General features: G+C 40.8%; 1 protein-coding gene across 2 annotated transcripts in view; it reads left to right on the top strand.

Annotated features, from left to right (window-relative positions):
* The window catches only part of CUX1 (cut like homeobox 1), a 317,286-nt gene that overhangs the window by 215,042 nt on the left and 87,502 nt on the right, over positions 1–14,742 (top strand). Inside the window, exons 18-20 of one of the 2 annotated variants that reach the window (XM_007421772.4) lie at positions 1,220–2,049; positions 3,793–3,958; positions 6,982–7,038. The exons of the other annotated variant lie outside the window; for it this stretch is intronic. Of the exons in view, the coding sequence (XP_007421834.1) occupies positions 1,220–2,049; positions 3,793–3,958; positions 6,982–7,038 (1,053 nt within the window). The remainder of the gene's footprint in view (positions 1–1,219; positions 2,050–3,792; positions 3,959–6,981; positions 7,039–14,742) is intronic. 2 annotated transcript variants of the gene reach the window in all.

Consider the following 14,742-nt stretch of genomic DNA (forward strand, 5'->3'; position numbering starts at 1 on the left):
GCAGCCCCCAGCTTCAGTAAGGTAAGGGGCTGCCTCCAACTCCCCCCACCTGCCTATCTCCCCCCACCTCTGCCCTTTTGGCTGCCATGCACCCTGCCTTGCGGGGTGACAAGTACCTCCAGAAGGACACAGCTCAGGGGCTTCTTGGCACACCGCGGCTCTGGGGCTGCAAGAAGCCCCTGAGCCACAGCGCAGCATGAATCCCTTTGCCCAGCCCCAACCCAGCCCAGCAGTGCAGCACAAAACCACAGCCACCCCGGGAAGCCACAGCTGTCGCAGTCACCCTTGCCATGCTGGACACACAAGATGTGCCTGGCCTGGCCCATGTGAGGCTATCTTCCCCAGGTCTTGCAAGGAAACTGCTGTGTGCAACCTGGGGAAGAAAGCCTTGTGTGGCCAGCAGCTGCCTCACAAATGGCCAGGCTGGGCATGCTTGGTCAGCAGCAGGAGGAAGAAAACAGAGAAGGTCAATTGGGACAGCAGAGTGCAGGGCAGCAGGGGGCCAAAAGGGCAGAGAGGTGGGGGAGATAGGCTGGTGGGGGGAGTTGAAGCGCCCCTGCGGTCACAAATGTGGGTGGGCCACCAGGTGCCCAAATTTTGATCACTCGACCGTGGGGGCGCTACAATGGCCATAACTTCGAGTACCGGTTGTAAGTCCCTTCGTTCAGCACCGCCATAATTTCCAAAGGTCGCTGAACGAATGGTCGTAAGTCGAGAACTACCTGTGTATAATCATGGGCAGTTGATTAACTATATCTCATTCCATTAAGGAGACAGGGTTTTTTGTAGATTGGAATGCATGGTTTGTTTTTTGTTCTGTTTTGTTTTACTGTTGTACCTTTTTTTTAATGAGGATATATAATTTTCTCAGGTAATAAATATTTACGTTTAATAATAGTGTTTAACATTTGTAGAGCCATAAAAATATAAGAAAATATGCTTGCCTTGATAAATTTCAGGTTTAAAAAGATTTTGATAAGGTTGAGTTCTCACCCTTATTGTTATTTTTCAGTAAAGGACCTTTGTAATGACAGTCTTGTAAATGTTTTTTTAAAAACCTCTGAACCAGTAAGATTTACTAGTAAACAATACTTCATCTGGCACAAATCTATGTTGGAGCAGGAGTGGTGAAGGAAAGAAGAGCTTATAATTGATGTTTGGAGAAATGAATGATGTGAACTACTGTATCTCATCAGCCATTGTTTTCTTTCCCTTGCAGCTGAGCCGGCTCAGCCACCTTCCACATCAACCAGCAGCAGTTCTGACGACGCTATTCGCTCCATTTTGCAACAGGCTCGGCGAGAGATGGAAGCCCAGCAGGCTGCCCTTGAACCTGCCTTAAAAACAACCCCTCTATCCCAAGCCGAAATGTCCATCTTGTCCTCAAAACTGATCCCCACGCCTGCAGTTTCTTCAGTTCCCAGTTACTCTCCCCTGGCTTTGTCCTTGAAGAAGCACTCATCATCTGTGGATTCCACTGTGTCTTCCCTACAGACTGTCCCTGGTCTCAAGAAGGAAGCCCAAGAGGCCTCCCTTCTAGACCTCCATGGGATGTCTGACTCAGCACAAGGTGTACTAAGGCATGTTAAAAATGAACTGGGACGCAGTGGGGTATGGAAGGACCATTGGTGGAATACTGTGCAACCTGACAGAAGGAACACAGCTCCTTCAGAAGACCCCAAAATGGAGGAAAGCACCAGTGGGAAAGAGAAGGCCAGCAACCAAGCTCGTTCAGACCGTAACCAGCAACTCCAAGGGCCCTCCTCTTCAGAATATTGGAAAGAGTGGCCCAACGCAGAATCTCCCTATTCTCAGAGCTCTGAACTGAGTGTGACAGGGGCAAGTCGCAGTGAGACACCTCAGAACAGCCCCCTTCCTTCTTCTCCCATTGTTCCTCTATCAAAGCCATCTAAGCCTTCCGTTCCTCCACTGACCCCTGAGCAGTATGAGATTTACATGTACCAAGAAGTGGATACGATAGATCTAACCCGTCAGGTCAAAGAGAAGCTAGCAAAGAACGGCATCTGCCAAAGGATATTTGGGGAAAAGGTAATGATCTCAAATGGAATATTTCAGTTGTTTCTGCATCTACAGTCATCAACATCTGACAGTACTGCATTAAGATTTACATAAAGAGGGAAATTGCAAATGTATCTATATTTCTTAATTAAATTAATTCAGTCATTTTCCAAGAGCTGGGGAGTTTAGAGGTGTTTTTGGAAAAGAAGCAGATTAGAAGCAGACATGATGTTTTACATATCCAGATTCAAGGCCAAGTTATTGGCATTATTCTTCCCATCACCACCACAATTCCCTAACACTTAATGCCTGCAGATCAGAACAGACAGATACAGAAGTGGATGGAGCTGTTCCATCATTAATGTCTCTTTAGAAGAAGGAATTTCTTATATATCTTGCATTTTTGCATGACAAGCAAAACCTGCTGAAATTCCTTCTGCAGAGCTGTGTGAGATGTAGGAGTCTTACCCACTGACATATCTGGCCACTCTGATAAGCAGGCTAGTAGGAGTGAGAGGTATGGAATTGTGGGGATTATTACAGAGTGGAGGAATGATGCCAGTGGCTTAGCTTGGCTGTTTGTTGCAACTCTCACAAGTATTGGCTGGATAATGACTGGGATGCATGCAGTAAACCAAAAGCCACTTTTCTTCTGCTTTTCTTCCATGGAATCCCCATGTCTCCTTCTCAGACTGGTTTTATTTTATCCTTACACAAATTACTGGAATAATTGGATGTTACTTAATCTTTTGCTGCACATTCAAGAATGTGGTTTTGAAAAGAAAAGGAAAGAAAAGCAGGCAATTCTTAGAGTTTTGTATTGGAGACAGATGAAAGACTTGCATATGTTGCCATCTTGAGTACTTGCAGGAATAGAAGGGTGGAACATCAATGCAAACACAGATGAATGATGTCATCTGGCAGTTTGGAGTGAATGGATGTGTCCACTGCTTTTAAAGCAGTAGTGACAGGTAGAGCAAGAAACTCAGCCTGTTAAATTGGTGTTACTTAAGGTGGGCTGGAAATGATGGTTTAATGTGAGATTGCTTTCACTGCCCACCTGTTCGCATTCTTAACAGTGTTAATTCCTTGGCATCCCACTATATTCTTTTGGAATGCCTGCTTGCTTTGGTATTCTGTGTATCAAATGAATGAAGCAAAGGCACATGAGTAGCACATCATGGAGATGGTCTGAGTGTCACGGGAAGGCCATTTCATCCCCTTTCCAGCCTTACATTTATTTCCCCTCTTTTCAGTAAAAAAGCTCTCAAAGAAATTCAGACTAAAAAGTTATAGTTAAAAAAATTAAGCACCAATAAAAAATATCAACAACCATCTCCACTATCCTATAATATGTTAAAACACAGATAGGCAGAAATTAGCTGAAATGGTTTGCACTAGACTCTACGTCTTTCTTCAGAGCATTGAGCAGTAGGAAATACTAAAACGCTTTTGGAAATTAATTGGAAAAGAAACTTGGCTGAGGAGAACTAAGCATGAATTTATTGAGGTAAGAAGCTATGAACTTCTGGTTCTAGTGATAAGAAGGCACATGGTTTCCAACTCAGTGGATCTAGAATTCCAGGCCTGAACAAATACTCGTGCATCTTGTTCTCGTTGATGCCGTTTAAAGTCTAAAGTCTGTGCTAAAGAGTTGTAGCATAAGGACTGTCGTGAAATTGGATGAAGACCAGTGTAATCGACCAGCTGATTTTCCCATTTTAATCCAAACTTACTGCTAATTCTACTTCCCCTGTGGTTGTTTCCTTCTAGGTGCTTGGTCTTTCCCAAGGCAGTGTCAGTGACATGCTGTCTCGACCAAAGCCATGGAGCAAGTTGACGCAAAAGGGGCGTGAGCCATTCATTCGTATGCAGCTCTGGCTAAATGGTGAACTTGGACAGGGGGTCTTGCCATCTCAAGGACAGCCCCAAGGCCAAGGTAAAAGAACAAGCCATACTGGGCTTCCGATCATACCATGTTCTCGATTTTTAAACTTTTCATTTAGAGCGGTGTTTCTCAACCTCAACTACTTTAAAATGTGTGGACTTCAACTGCCTAGGGAATTCTGGGAGTTGAAATCCACATATCTTAAAGTTGCTAAGGTTGAGAAACACTGATTTAGAGGATCAGTTTGTGCCCAGTCTGCTCTTTAGAGCCCAGACCTCTCAACTCCTTACACTGAGAGGGCAATTCCATTTTTTGGGATGAGGACAGGGGTGTGTACAATGCATAAAAGGGGTAAAAACAGCAAAGGACCTTGTGACCCCTTAAATTTATTATCACATAAACATTCATGAATCATGGCCCACCAAGGTGCCACAAGATTATTGTTTTTGCTGCAAGACATTAACATAACTAGTGCACTGGGAACTGTGGGTATCAGTTGCATCAGACAGTGGAATGGGCTGTAGTTATCCCCATTGACCTTTATTTGAATCCACTGTGTCCCAAAACAGACAATGGTTGGAGTGCCTCTAGAAACCACATTAAGGCAGGTATTTTTCCCTAAAATACTTAAAAATGCAAAGTAGGCTTCCCAAGGAATTCCTGAGAGATTTTGGGACAGATGAAAGTAGCTTATGTTCTGAAAACACTACGGTTCCATTCTTCTTTGCCTTGCTTCTCAATGCGGGGACTTCTTGGGAACCTTGAAGCTTGCTGGGAATTCAGGTCGCATCCCCCACCCTGATCTTTTCTTTCAACCTGCAAAGAGAATCTTTGGTCTTTGTTAAATTATGACTTAGGCTATGGGAGGCCTTGCTTTTAATTAAAAACTAACTTAAAGTGGCTTGATTCTCCTTCCTCCCCATTTCAAACAGCCCTCTGTATGTCTGATTAATTAAGAGGACTTTTGTCAAACATTCAAAATTTATTTGATTTTAATTTGGATCCATTCTGATTAAATCAGTAATCTACTGTCATACTTCCATAACATCATCAAGAATAAATAGGATAAGGCCTAGAGATTATTTTGCAGACCATCCTCACCCAAAGCCACTTTCTCCCTCTTTTACCAAAATTGGGGAGAGTGTGTTTGTGTGCGTGCACCTGCGTGCATGGAAAGAGGCCTTGAAGCAACTATTACTGTAAGGTATCTGGCTGTCTAAAATACTCACATTTGTACTAAGAAACCTACATTCTTGCCCTTAGTATTACATAGTACCAAGAGACATGAGAGTTTATATAGTGCAAGTGTGGGAAACTGGGCAACTGGAGCAGAAAAAGTGGGGGGGGGCGGAATTGGGGCTACCTACAGCTCCTTAGCCATGGTTTGTCCACCCCACCATGGGTGTTCCCAAAACCAGCTTTGAAAGACTGGCACAGAGAGGTAAAAGGCAGATAGCAGGAAGGACTTCTAGGCTTCTCTATGAATCAGTACATCCATTTCATATCAGCCCAGAGTTTGTAAGAGTCAGAGTCCAATCTCAGCTGGATCCAGGGTATTATCTCTAGAAACCCTGTTATATTCAAACTAGTTAATGGTATTAAGAAATCCTATTTCTAAGTTTTAAGATTCCTTAAAATTTAATAAAAGATTTTAAATGCCATTGGGAAAAGAAAATTGGCATAATAGTGCTTCCCTAATACTAAATCAGAGCTGGTACATTTGGGATGGATTACTCAACTGTCTTCTGTTTGGGAGTGAAATGGATCATGGAAGTATGAAAGGAAGATACAATTTTGTTTGTGCAAGCCAAGAAGCTCAGCGATAATTTGGGCTGGGACAGATAGTTTTAATTCCTTTCCAATACTTTAAATATGTCCTAGAGATCTTCAGTTGTCACAAGGGAATGCCTACAGTGCCATAATTTACTCTTTTGATGAACAGCAGAAATTGTAGGAAATTTTAACAATGAGTCATGAGATCACTGTCTGCTTTATCTGTTTTATTTCTGAAATTTTTCTCACTTTCAACAATTGAGAAGAATTGTCCTCAGTGAGGAAAGTCACTTGTCCATCTGGACACTTATTACAGTGTCAGTTTTGAAACACATTGTCAAGCTCTTAACTGTGTAGAACCTATCCTTTCTGAGAAGCAGAATGAATTAGAGAAGAGGATTCCCCACCTAGGCTTGCTGAGAATCTGCATGTTGGGCATAAAATAATGTCTGTCATGAGGAGTTCCAACATGCATCAGCCACATGGTTAACTACCAACAAATCTGGGGCTTGCTCAGAAGCTTACACAAAGGCCCACTTTAGATAACCTATTCCTTGTGAGGCTGGAGGCAAGATAACTGCTTTTTCCCCCAGTCTCTCAGGCTTTTGAGTATCCATACCTGGTATGATATACTTGGGTCTAATAAAGTCCAAATGACTTACATCACTGGAATTGAGAATGAATTCAGCTTAGTTCTATAGAAGTTGGATATTACACATATATATATCTATATCACGACTAAACGTCTATCCAAATAGTATTACATTCTGACTCCTATCAGCCCCAAGATAGCAAGACCAATAAGTCAGGAATAATGTCAATTCTACTCCCTCAATATCTGGAAGGCGCTATTTTATTTCCCTTGCCTTATAAAAATGTAACACCAAGACTTTCAGGGGCAAGTAAGGTGATTCCTGAGTATCTGCATAAACTCAATCCTGCCTCTTCCCTTCATTGTAAAGAGCAAGTACAGGTGGGGATCATCTGAACCAGACCATAGATAGGAAATTTGGATAGATCCAAATTTAAGGCTTGGCTGGGAATTAGTAGATTTCCATAGTTTCCAAATCCCATCAGTCACAGACAGTTTGGCCAACAATCAGGGATCTGGGGACTTGCAGTCTGGTTAATCTGGAGCACCACAGATTTTGCCACTCCTGGTATAAAGGACATGGAGGTCAGCTACTTTTACTGTGTTGCTTTCCTTTCATCAGCCTGATCCATTTCCTGGGACTTGCTTTGCTGGCAGATTGTAACTTCTCTTGTATCTCTTTCTTATCCTCCTCCTTTTCTTTCTCCAGTCCTTCCCTCTGTGTCATCACTGCAAGACTCTCTTCAGCAGGGGTGCGCAAGCTCAGGTATGAAATCGGTTGCTTTGTTTTGCTACCTGTTTCTCCTCCTAACAGAACAGTTGTGATTGTGTGATGGTGGTGGGGAAACTTCTATTTATTTCTGATGTGTTAGAAAGCTGCCTTCCATTTCCTGGAATTATTTGTACTTATGTAAATTATCAGGTTTAACTCTTAACCCTTTTTTTTTGTTGTACAGCTTGTTTTCCAATGTCTAAATCATAGAAAAGAGCCATATGGTGTGGGTGGAAGAACCACAGTGTCACCTGTCACAATTGCTAAAACTTCATAAATCACAAACATTTTTAGAAATTAAAAGTCTGCAGACAGCCTCTAAAACAACACTGCAAGACTCCACAAGGGTGCTTATGAAGCATTTTGGGCACTGCATAAATAGGTAGTGGTGGTGCAGCCAGAAGAAAAAATGTTGTGATTTTTTTTTGTTTCCTCCCCATTTTTAGTTTTCCATGGAATTTGCATACATATTGATTCTTTCCTGATTTCTTATCCTTACAACAACTTTTGTATATCTGTTCCTCCTTGTCCTCCAAATTATTGGAATTCAGCTTTTCTAGTTTTATCATAGATTCATTAAACTGATGCTTGTGACATTTCCAGCAAAATTAACTGGAAGACTCATTGCAACAAAACTGAGTGTTTTATAGATGTGTGTTGAACAACTTTTATTTAAAACATTGATGAGTTCCTCTTCAATTCAAAAATTTCCAAGATGGTTTATAGTAACTGAAAAAGGATATGGGTTGGATCTAAACTCAGGCTGCAATCCTATGCATCTATTCCTACCTAATCTAGATTTCACTACCTTTCAAGTTGCTGTGGAAATTAAATAGGAGCATGGGGCAGTCAGTTGTGGAAGCCCTAAATTCTTAGTTTTATTCCCACTTTTCAAACAAATATCTCAATAACTTGCATAATTTGAAACAAAACAAGAGGGAAACTTAAGTTTTCATAGTAAAAAGACAAATGCTCAAGGGTAGTGGTGCAGAGGGGAAGGGAAAAGCAAAGAACGGGTTTGTAAAGGTCAGAATAAGAGATTTAAAGGTAAAGTGGCACTCACATCATCTTATGATCAGCTAAACTTTGCTGGCGGTCTTGCTGGGAAAAAGTTGCAATTGAGGCAAATTCTCTGCAGCGTGCAATAGCTGGAGACCCCTTGCCAAGACGTTCTACTGGGAGGCAAAAAGAGCAGTCATCTCCAGACTAGGAGATGAGTGCAAAATCTGCTTTTCTGCAGGTTTAAGACAACTGTCAATTGGAAACAAGTGTTCATTTTGGTAGGGAGGGAAGAAGCAATCTCCCAGCAACTGCTGTTACTCCTTTGATGGATGCAGCCAAAGTTGTCTTTTTCTTCCATAGCATTCCTCCTGAAAGACAGGAAATGATGCCTCCCAATCACCCAAATAGTGTTCACTTTCAGTGTTACTTCCAGGTTGAGGACACAATGCTTCTAAATACCCAGTTGCTGGAAGATAAAGATGGGAGATGGGTACGCCTCCATCTTTTGCTTAAAAGCACTCAAAGGCATCTGGATGGCCACTGTAAGAACAGGGTTGCCTAGACTGTCCGTTAACTGGACTGAATAATGGTATTTTGCAAAGCGCTTTTTTAAGATTGATTATTTAACAGGCCATAGATCCAGAATTGAGGTCCTTGTGTTTGTATGTGTGATATATGAAACAAATTATAACAAACACCAACATCAATTACTACAACAAAACAAGAAATGCCTAAAATAAGTAGCCCATATGAGCCAGTTTTTAAAAAGCTGAAATATTTTGGATTGATCTTGAGTTTTCTAAATAAATGTATTTGCTAAACTCATACTAAATTTGAGTCAGTGAAACTGCTTGACTCACATAGCATGCTGTGTCCAAACAAATAACATCCTGTGGCTTAACACTGTGGCCTGCTTCAACAACATGTAAGACAGTCATTGGATTCTCATTGTATGCTGAACCACAGACTGCCCAACCACATTTTAACTAGTTTAGACTAGCCTGGTGTATGAACACAGCCATCAAAAATCATCTTTAATATTTCCCTCTCATGTTTTAACATTCATCCTGGACAGCAGGCTGATGGCAGAGTAGACCAGTGCATGCCTGAAAATTGAAACGACCAGATACACCTCGTATGGAGAGCCGTGTGGCCTGACCCACAAAATCAATAGCAATCTCAAATACTTGCTTCTTATTTTTATTTCAAAAATTATTTCTCACACTATGGGGTAGGGGGGAGTGTCTGATGTTGTTTTCATGTGGATCTTTTATTATGCCTTCAGGCTTCAAAAGCTGGAAGTAGCCTGGCTCACTCATCTCTGTGCTCTTTCTGATGGGGTGTGGGTGCAAACCCATTGTCTAGGAGTGTTATCATTAAGGGTTTCCCTGTGTTTGAAATTGGAACTCTTCATCAGTGGATACAGTTCTGGGCATCTCCTGAGATTTGCAAATGCTTATCTTCCTTCCTGGGTATCATTCATCATTTTAAGCTTTGTGGTGCTTAGAAGTGTATAATTGTCAAGGGAAGGAGTTGGAGAATCTAATTAAAGAGTTTTTAAAATTAAAAACACCTGTGAGATCATTTGTATTGTACAATTTGATATAGCCCCTTTTGGTGATTAATTGAACTCCTCTGATATCACAGGGAAGAGGGTCAGATGGCAAGGTCATTGGCTGCCACTGGCTGGATTGTTCAGTTTTAGGAAAGGAGTAAAGAAAGGGAAAAGAAATACCTGACTGAGGAAGTAGGCAGCTGGAAAGGGATAGAGTGAGAGAAACCTAGGGAGGAGAATGGAAAGGAGAAGGCAAATGATACGATCAGGGTCAAAAAGAAAGAGGAGGCACATGGCCAAGACCTCCAAAGGCAAGAAACCACAGATTTGATTTTAAGTAACTGGCCAAATTACTGGCTGCAAGCCTGTAGTCACTTTATATAATACACTTAAGCCACAAATGTTGCAAAGAAGAAATTCTTACTCCAAAGAAAACATTTATTTGGGGAACGGTAGTTCGTCCAACAGTTACTCTGTTAACTCTGGGCCCAGGAGGCCTATCTTCCCATTCCCACACAGCCTGGAGGAGGCTTCTGCCTCTCCACTTGTTGTTTTGCAGACCAAGAGCTGTGAAATCCTTTCCCACAAGGCTTGAGTAAGACAAAGAATGTAAAAACCCTTTGCATATGAAAATGCTGTCTTACGCATGAATGCTGGAGGATAAGATACTAGCAAATGCATGATTTAAGATAGGGGCATGCAATCTTTTTGGGCCTGAAGGCCATACTTGGCCTTCTAATGTTTGGACTATACTACAGAAATTGGGCAGGACCAGGACAAAAACTAAATTAAATTAAATTAAATTAAATTAAATTAAATTGACATTATAATTATCTAACTAATTAAATATGGTTAATATGTTTGTTCCTTGTGTATTTAATCATTGTCCTTTCTGTCATATTAAAATTACAAGTTTTACAATTTCTGAAGGGTCTCAGAACTACAGACAAGTGGGGACACAAATTGGATACTCTGCTTTAAAGCTCCTTAGAACAGTAAACCTAAATGTTGGAAAAGAGTTCCACTGAGATTGTTGTGGAATTCTGAGTAAACAGATAATATGCTCAGAAGCCTTTGAAATGAATCTAGCATCTAAGATATGACCCAGCAAATGGCCTCTGAGGCAAGCCATTGTAATGCAGTAGCTTGGCCCAGAAACAAGCTGCCCTTAGAGTACCCTGGTTCTAAGCCTTTTAGAGCTTGAAATGTGAAATCCAGTTAGATGTACCTTTGTTTTGTGCCTGTAATTTGCTCCCAAAATCACCTACTGGCCTTCACTTTCTTTTCCGGTGGTCTGTACTTCTTTCAACCTGGTGCCAGCAATTCCAAACCCAATGTTTGGTAATGGAGAACGAGATGAAATCTGCTGGTGGGTCTGTTAGTTTATAGACACATTCAGGGATCAACTGTGGGGTTGGAGATGGGGAAACAATAGCAAGCCCCTTGCGCTTAGTTCGCAATTGCTGGGAGAAGCATTTGAGTTTGAGGGCTTTGGCACATGGATACATTAGCCTTGGTTGCATAAGAGAGCTCCTTGCTGATTGGACTGCAAGGTGTTTCTGTGTGAATAAGCAATGGCATTGGGAGTTGTGGGGTGAAAAGTAGGTTTTGAGGGTGGATTGTTGCTGCTTCTTGGATGGTGCCTTCAAATGGATTCTACTGCAGTGTAATAAAACATGAAATAGAAGTCAGCAAGAGTTAGATCCCTAAAGCAAAGAAGATGAGTTCTTTGATGGACGTGTGTGTGTGTGTGTGTAATTTTTATTAGAGAAATTTTAAGAGAATAAAAACAATACACATTTTGAAAGATGAAAGTAAAGAAGAACATTAAGTAAGTGAAAAAAGGTGCAAAGAAAGAAATAGAAAAGAAAGAAAAGGAAAAGTTATAAAGAAGTGGCTTCCAATCTTCTTAACAGCAGTTACAAGTACATTTATATTTTACCCTCTCTCTCTAAGATTACAACATAATTTCCTTCTTTCCATAATCTACCCTTTCTAGTCATCAAACCCATAAATCACAAGTTCATGTTTTTCTTTTTTCAGCAAAAAATCCGTAAGGGGTTTCCAGTCACTAATAAATGTGGTTATTGTCCTTTCTCTAATCAGACAAGTCAATTTTGCCATCTCTGCTAGTTCTGTCATCTTCATTTCCCATTCCTCCATTGTGAGTATTTCAGAGTCTTTCCATTTTTGTGCATATAATAATCTGCAGCAGTTATCATATCATATATAGAGATTTTTTTCTGAGAGAGCAAGGTTCCAATTACCATTCCTTGGTGATTTTGAGCAAGTTTGCCTCTTAGCCCAACCTCACATGAGGGTTATGATTATGAGTAGAAAAAAAGGGAAGAACCTTAAACAGTGCTCTGAGAAAGTAAGGGTTGCATACTTTAGACAGCCAAGTCTTCATAGTGGATAAAACAGATATGAAAGACTTGCAAACTTCCAGATGTTATTGAACACAACTCCCATCATCCCTTACCACTAGCCATGTTGGCTGGTATTGATTGTATTGTATGGGAATTAGTATCTGAATGACCACAGATTCCTTATCCCTGCTTTAAGGGACCATGCTGTAAGTGACTGATTGATTTAAGAACATTTGAAATCATTAAAAGTAGACATTTCTCTTCTGTTGTGTTAACTGAATAGAAATTAGCTCTCAACCTAAAGCAGAATTTTAAAAAATAGAAATACTTAAAAAAAAAAAAACTACAGTGACAAATGCTGTCTAAGATGAAACATTCCCTTCTGTATAAACAAGAAAGAATAATTTTTCAAATGCCCTGTTGCAAAACAAAGTATGCTTTTGTGTTAAAACTACTGCTTTTTTCATAAGCAGTTTATGCAGATCTAATCATGCAGTTAATCAAGTTAGAGGTATTTAATGGGGTTTCCCAACCTATTTACGAACCCTCTGTACCGCTCCTGAGTGTGCGAAGTGTTTGGGCATCACGTCTGCTGAATTTTGGCTTTGTAAACAGATGCAGCCAGGAAAGAACCATCCCACTCCCTGCTGACTTCTGAGATTGAGTAGACTCCATTGCTTAAATATTGTCTCCTTCTCTAGGGTAGATGTACCAGGCTGTGGATGATCTGGATAAAAAATGAATTCTTAATAGAAAGACATATGTGGCTCGTGATCTGAAACATCTTTGGTAACCAGACCCAGCTTAGAGCATTTTCACATGGGCCTTTTCTTTGCTGTGGAAGTAGCCCTGTATCACTATGATGGACACACACTGAAGATGTTTATTTCTAGCTCTGGTGCAGTATAGCCAGAACGCACAAAAAGATTTCACTTTTTTGGGTAGAAATAACTCCAGTGTCTAAGATAGATGAATTGATTTTTTTTTAAATTAATTAATTTTTTTTTTTTTTTTGGCACCATCCTACTGGTCAGCACTGATTCGAAAACAGCAGAAGGGGAGATAATTGCAGGTCATCTTAAAGCTGCCTTGTGAGGGATTGGGGAGTGGAGATGGCATGGAAATGCCCTCACACTCTCAGCTGACTAGTAATAATCAAGTCTCTTCAATATATAAACATTACATATGGATATATAAATAATAAAGGAGGATATATTTAAATCCTGCTGCTCCAAAGCATTAATGTAATCCAGGGTCAGGAATTTGGTTTTCTTACAAATATGCTTTGAGTCTCCCTCACCACAAAGCAATTTTATGTCTATATCCTGAAAAATAAAGAATTCAGAGACTGAGCGGTATAGAGCTCCCATCAGAGTAATCCATCAAAGCCAGTGACTATTGAAATTAAATGAGCAAATGAATGGGGTGAATGATGTGGACGAGTAGTGGGAAAAAAACCAGAAGCGTTTCAGCGTTAGGCCCTTCAGAACTACTTAACATATAACGGTGAAGAGGGACAGTTCAGGACTGTACCATTTCAAGGCAGAAACTGTAGAGATTTCAGCCCAACAAGGTAGACCAGACTACCTTGCCAAGAAACCAATGCCATATAGGTCAGGGCTACTTTTATTGTAACATTTATGGTAACAGAATCTTGCAAGTCTGAATGTGCTTCCCTGTGCCTCACTTTATCTTTGTGTGAACTAGGGAAGGGCCTGTCTGAGATGTTTACTCAAACTAATTTCTTAGCCCAGGCTCAAGCCTCTCTTATCTGACTGTTGCCTTGGTTGCAGCTCTTCCTCCTGCAATTCCCTATTCCCTCTACATGAATTTGAAAGCATGCAAGAATTATTCACAGGACAAGACTGTTTTACTCGATTTCACTACATATCTATACAGCTGTCAGTCTCTCTCAGCTAATTGGGAGTTAGCCTTCAAATGTGCCTCCATGTAAAAAGGCCCTGCATAGTTGTATATGTAGCAAGTGGACATACTAAACTTTTCTCACTACAACTTTATGACTTTGTCAGACTTACCAGGTAGACCAGACAGGAAACATGACCAGATAAACTAATTCTACTTTATTGTAAAGCTACATTAACAGAATCTTGCAAGTCTGAAAGTACACTTCTCCCGCCTTCATCTTTACAACCTGAGAACTTAGGGAGGGTTTCTTCTGAGCCTTTTGCTCTGCCCACTGTGCACCTGCAAGCTATGTTGTCTCTTATCTGACCGTGTCCTAGGCAGCATCTCTTCACCCACCCCCAAGGTCTTTCCCACAAACCATTACAGACTTGGGGAATAAGATGCAAAGGAACATCTAAACAATCTGATCCCTACCTCCATCCTGTATCTGCAGTGCAGCAGCATAAAATCTAGAATGCTACAACTTTCTTCTGCATACCTTGGCCCCAGTTTATATGTAGCAGAATCATACGGGAAAGCTGATCCTTTCCATTTGAGTCAGAAAATAGGAGCTTACATCTTTTCAACATCTTTTGAATGTTCCACTTTGGGGACTTATTGTATAGGGGAAAAGACTCCGTGTAAACCTTTTTTCTGACTCTATAGGGAAATCAGTTTCCAGAGCAATACTGTATTTAAAAGGCAAGTCTTTCAGATAGATAGATAGACAGACAGACAGACAGACAGACAGACAGACAGACAGACAGACATACCTGGAGAGGAAATACCTGGCAGCAACTTAACCATTTATTTCACTGAAATATTATCTATCCTTACAGAAGAGATCTCACTGAAATGATCAGTCTA

The sequence above is a fragment of the Python bivittatus genome, unplaced genomic scaffold (assembly GCF_059951505.1).
Source record: "Python bivittatus isolate LINGU-HERP-01145 unplaced genomic scaffold, Pbiv_v1 ctg000690_np1212, whole genome shotgun sequence".
In the NCBI taxonomy this organism is placed as follows: domain Eukaryota; kingdom Metazoa; phylum Chordata; class Lepidosauria; order Squamata; family Pythonidae; genus Python; species Python bivittatus.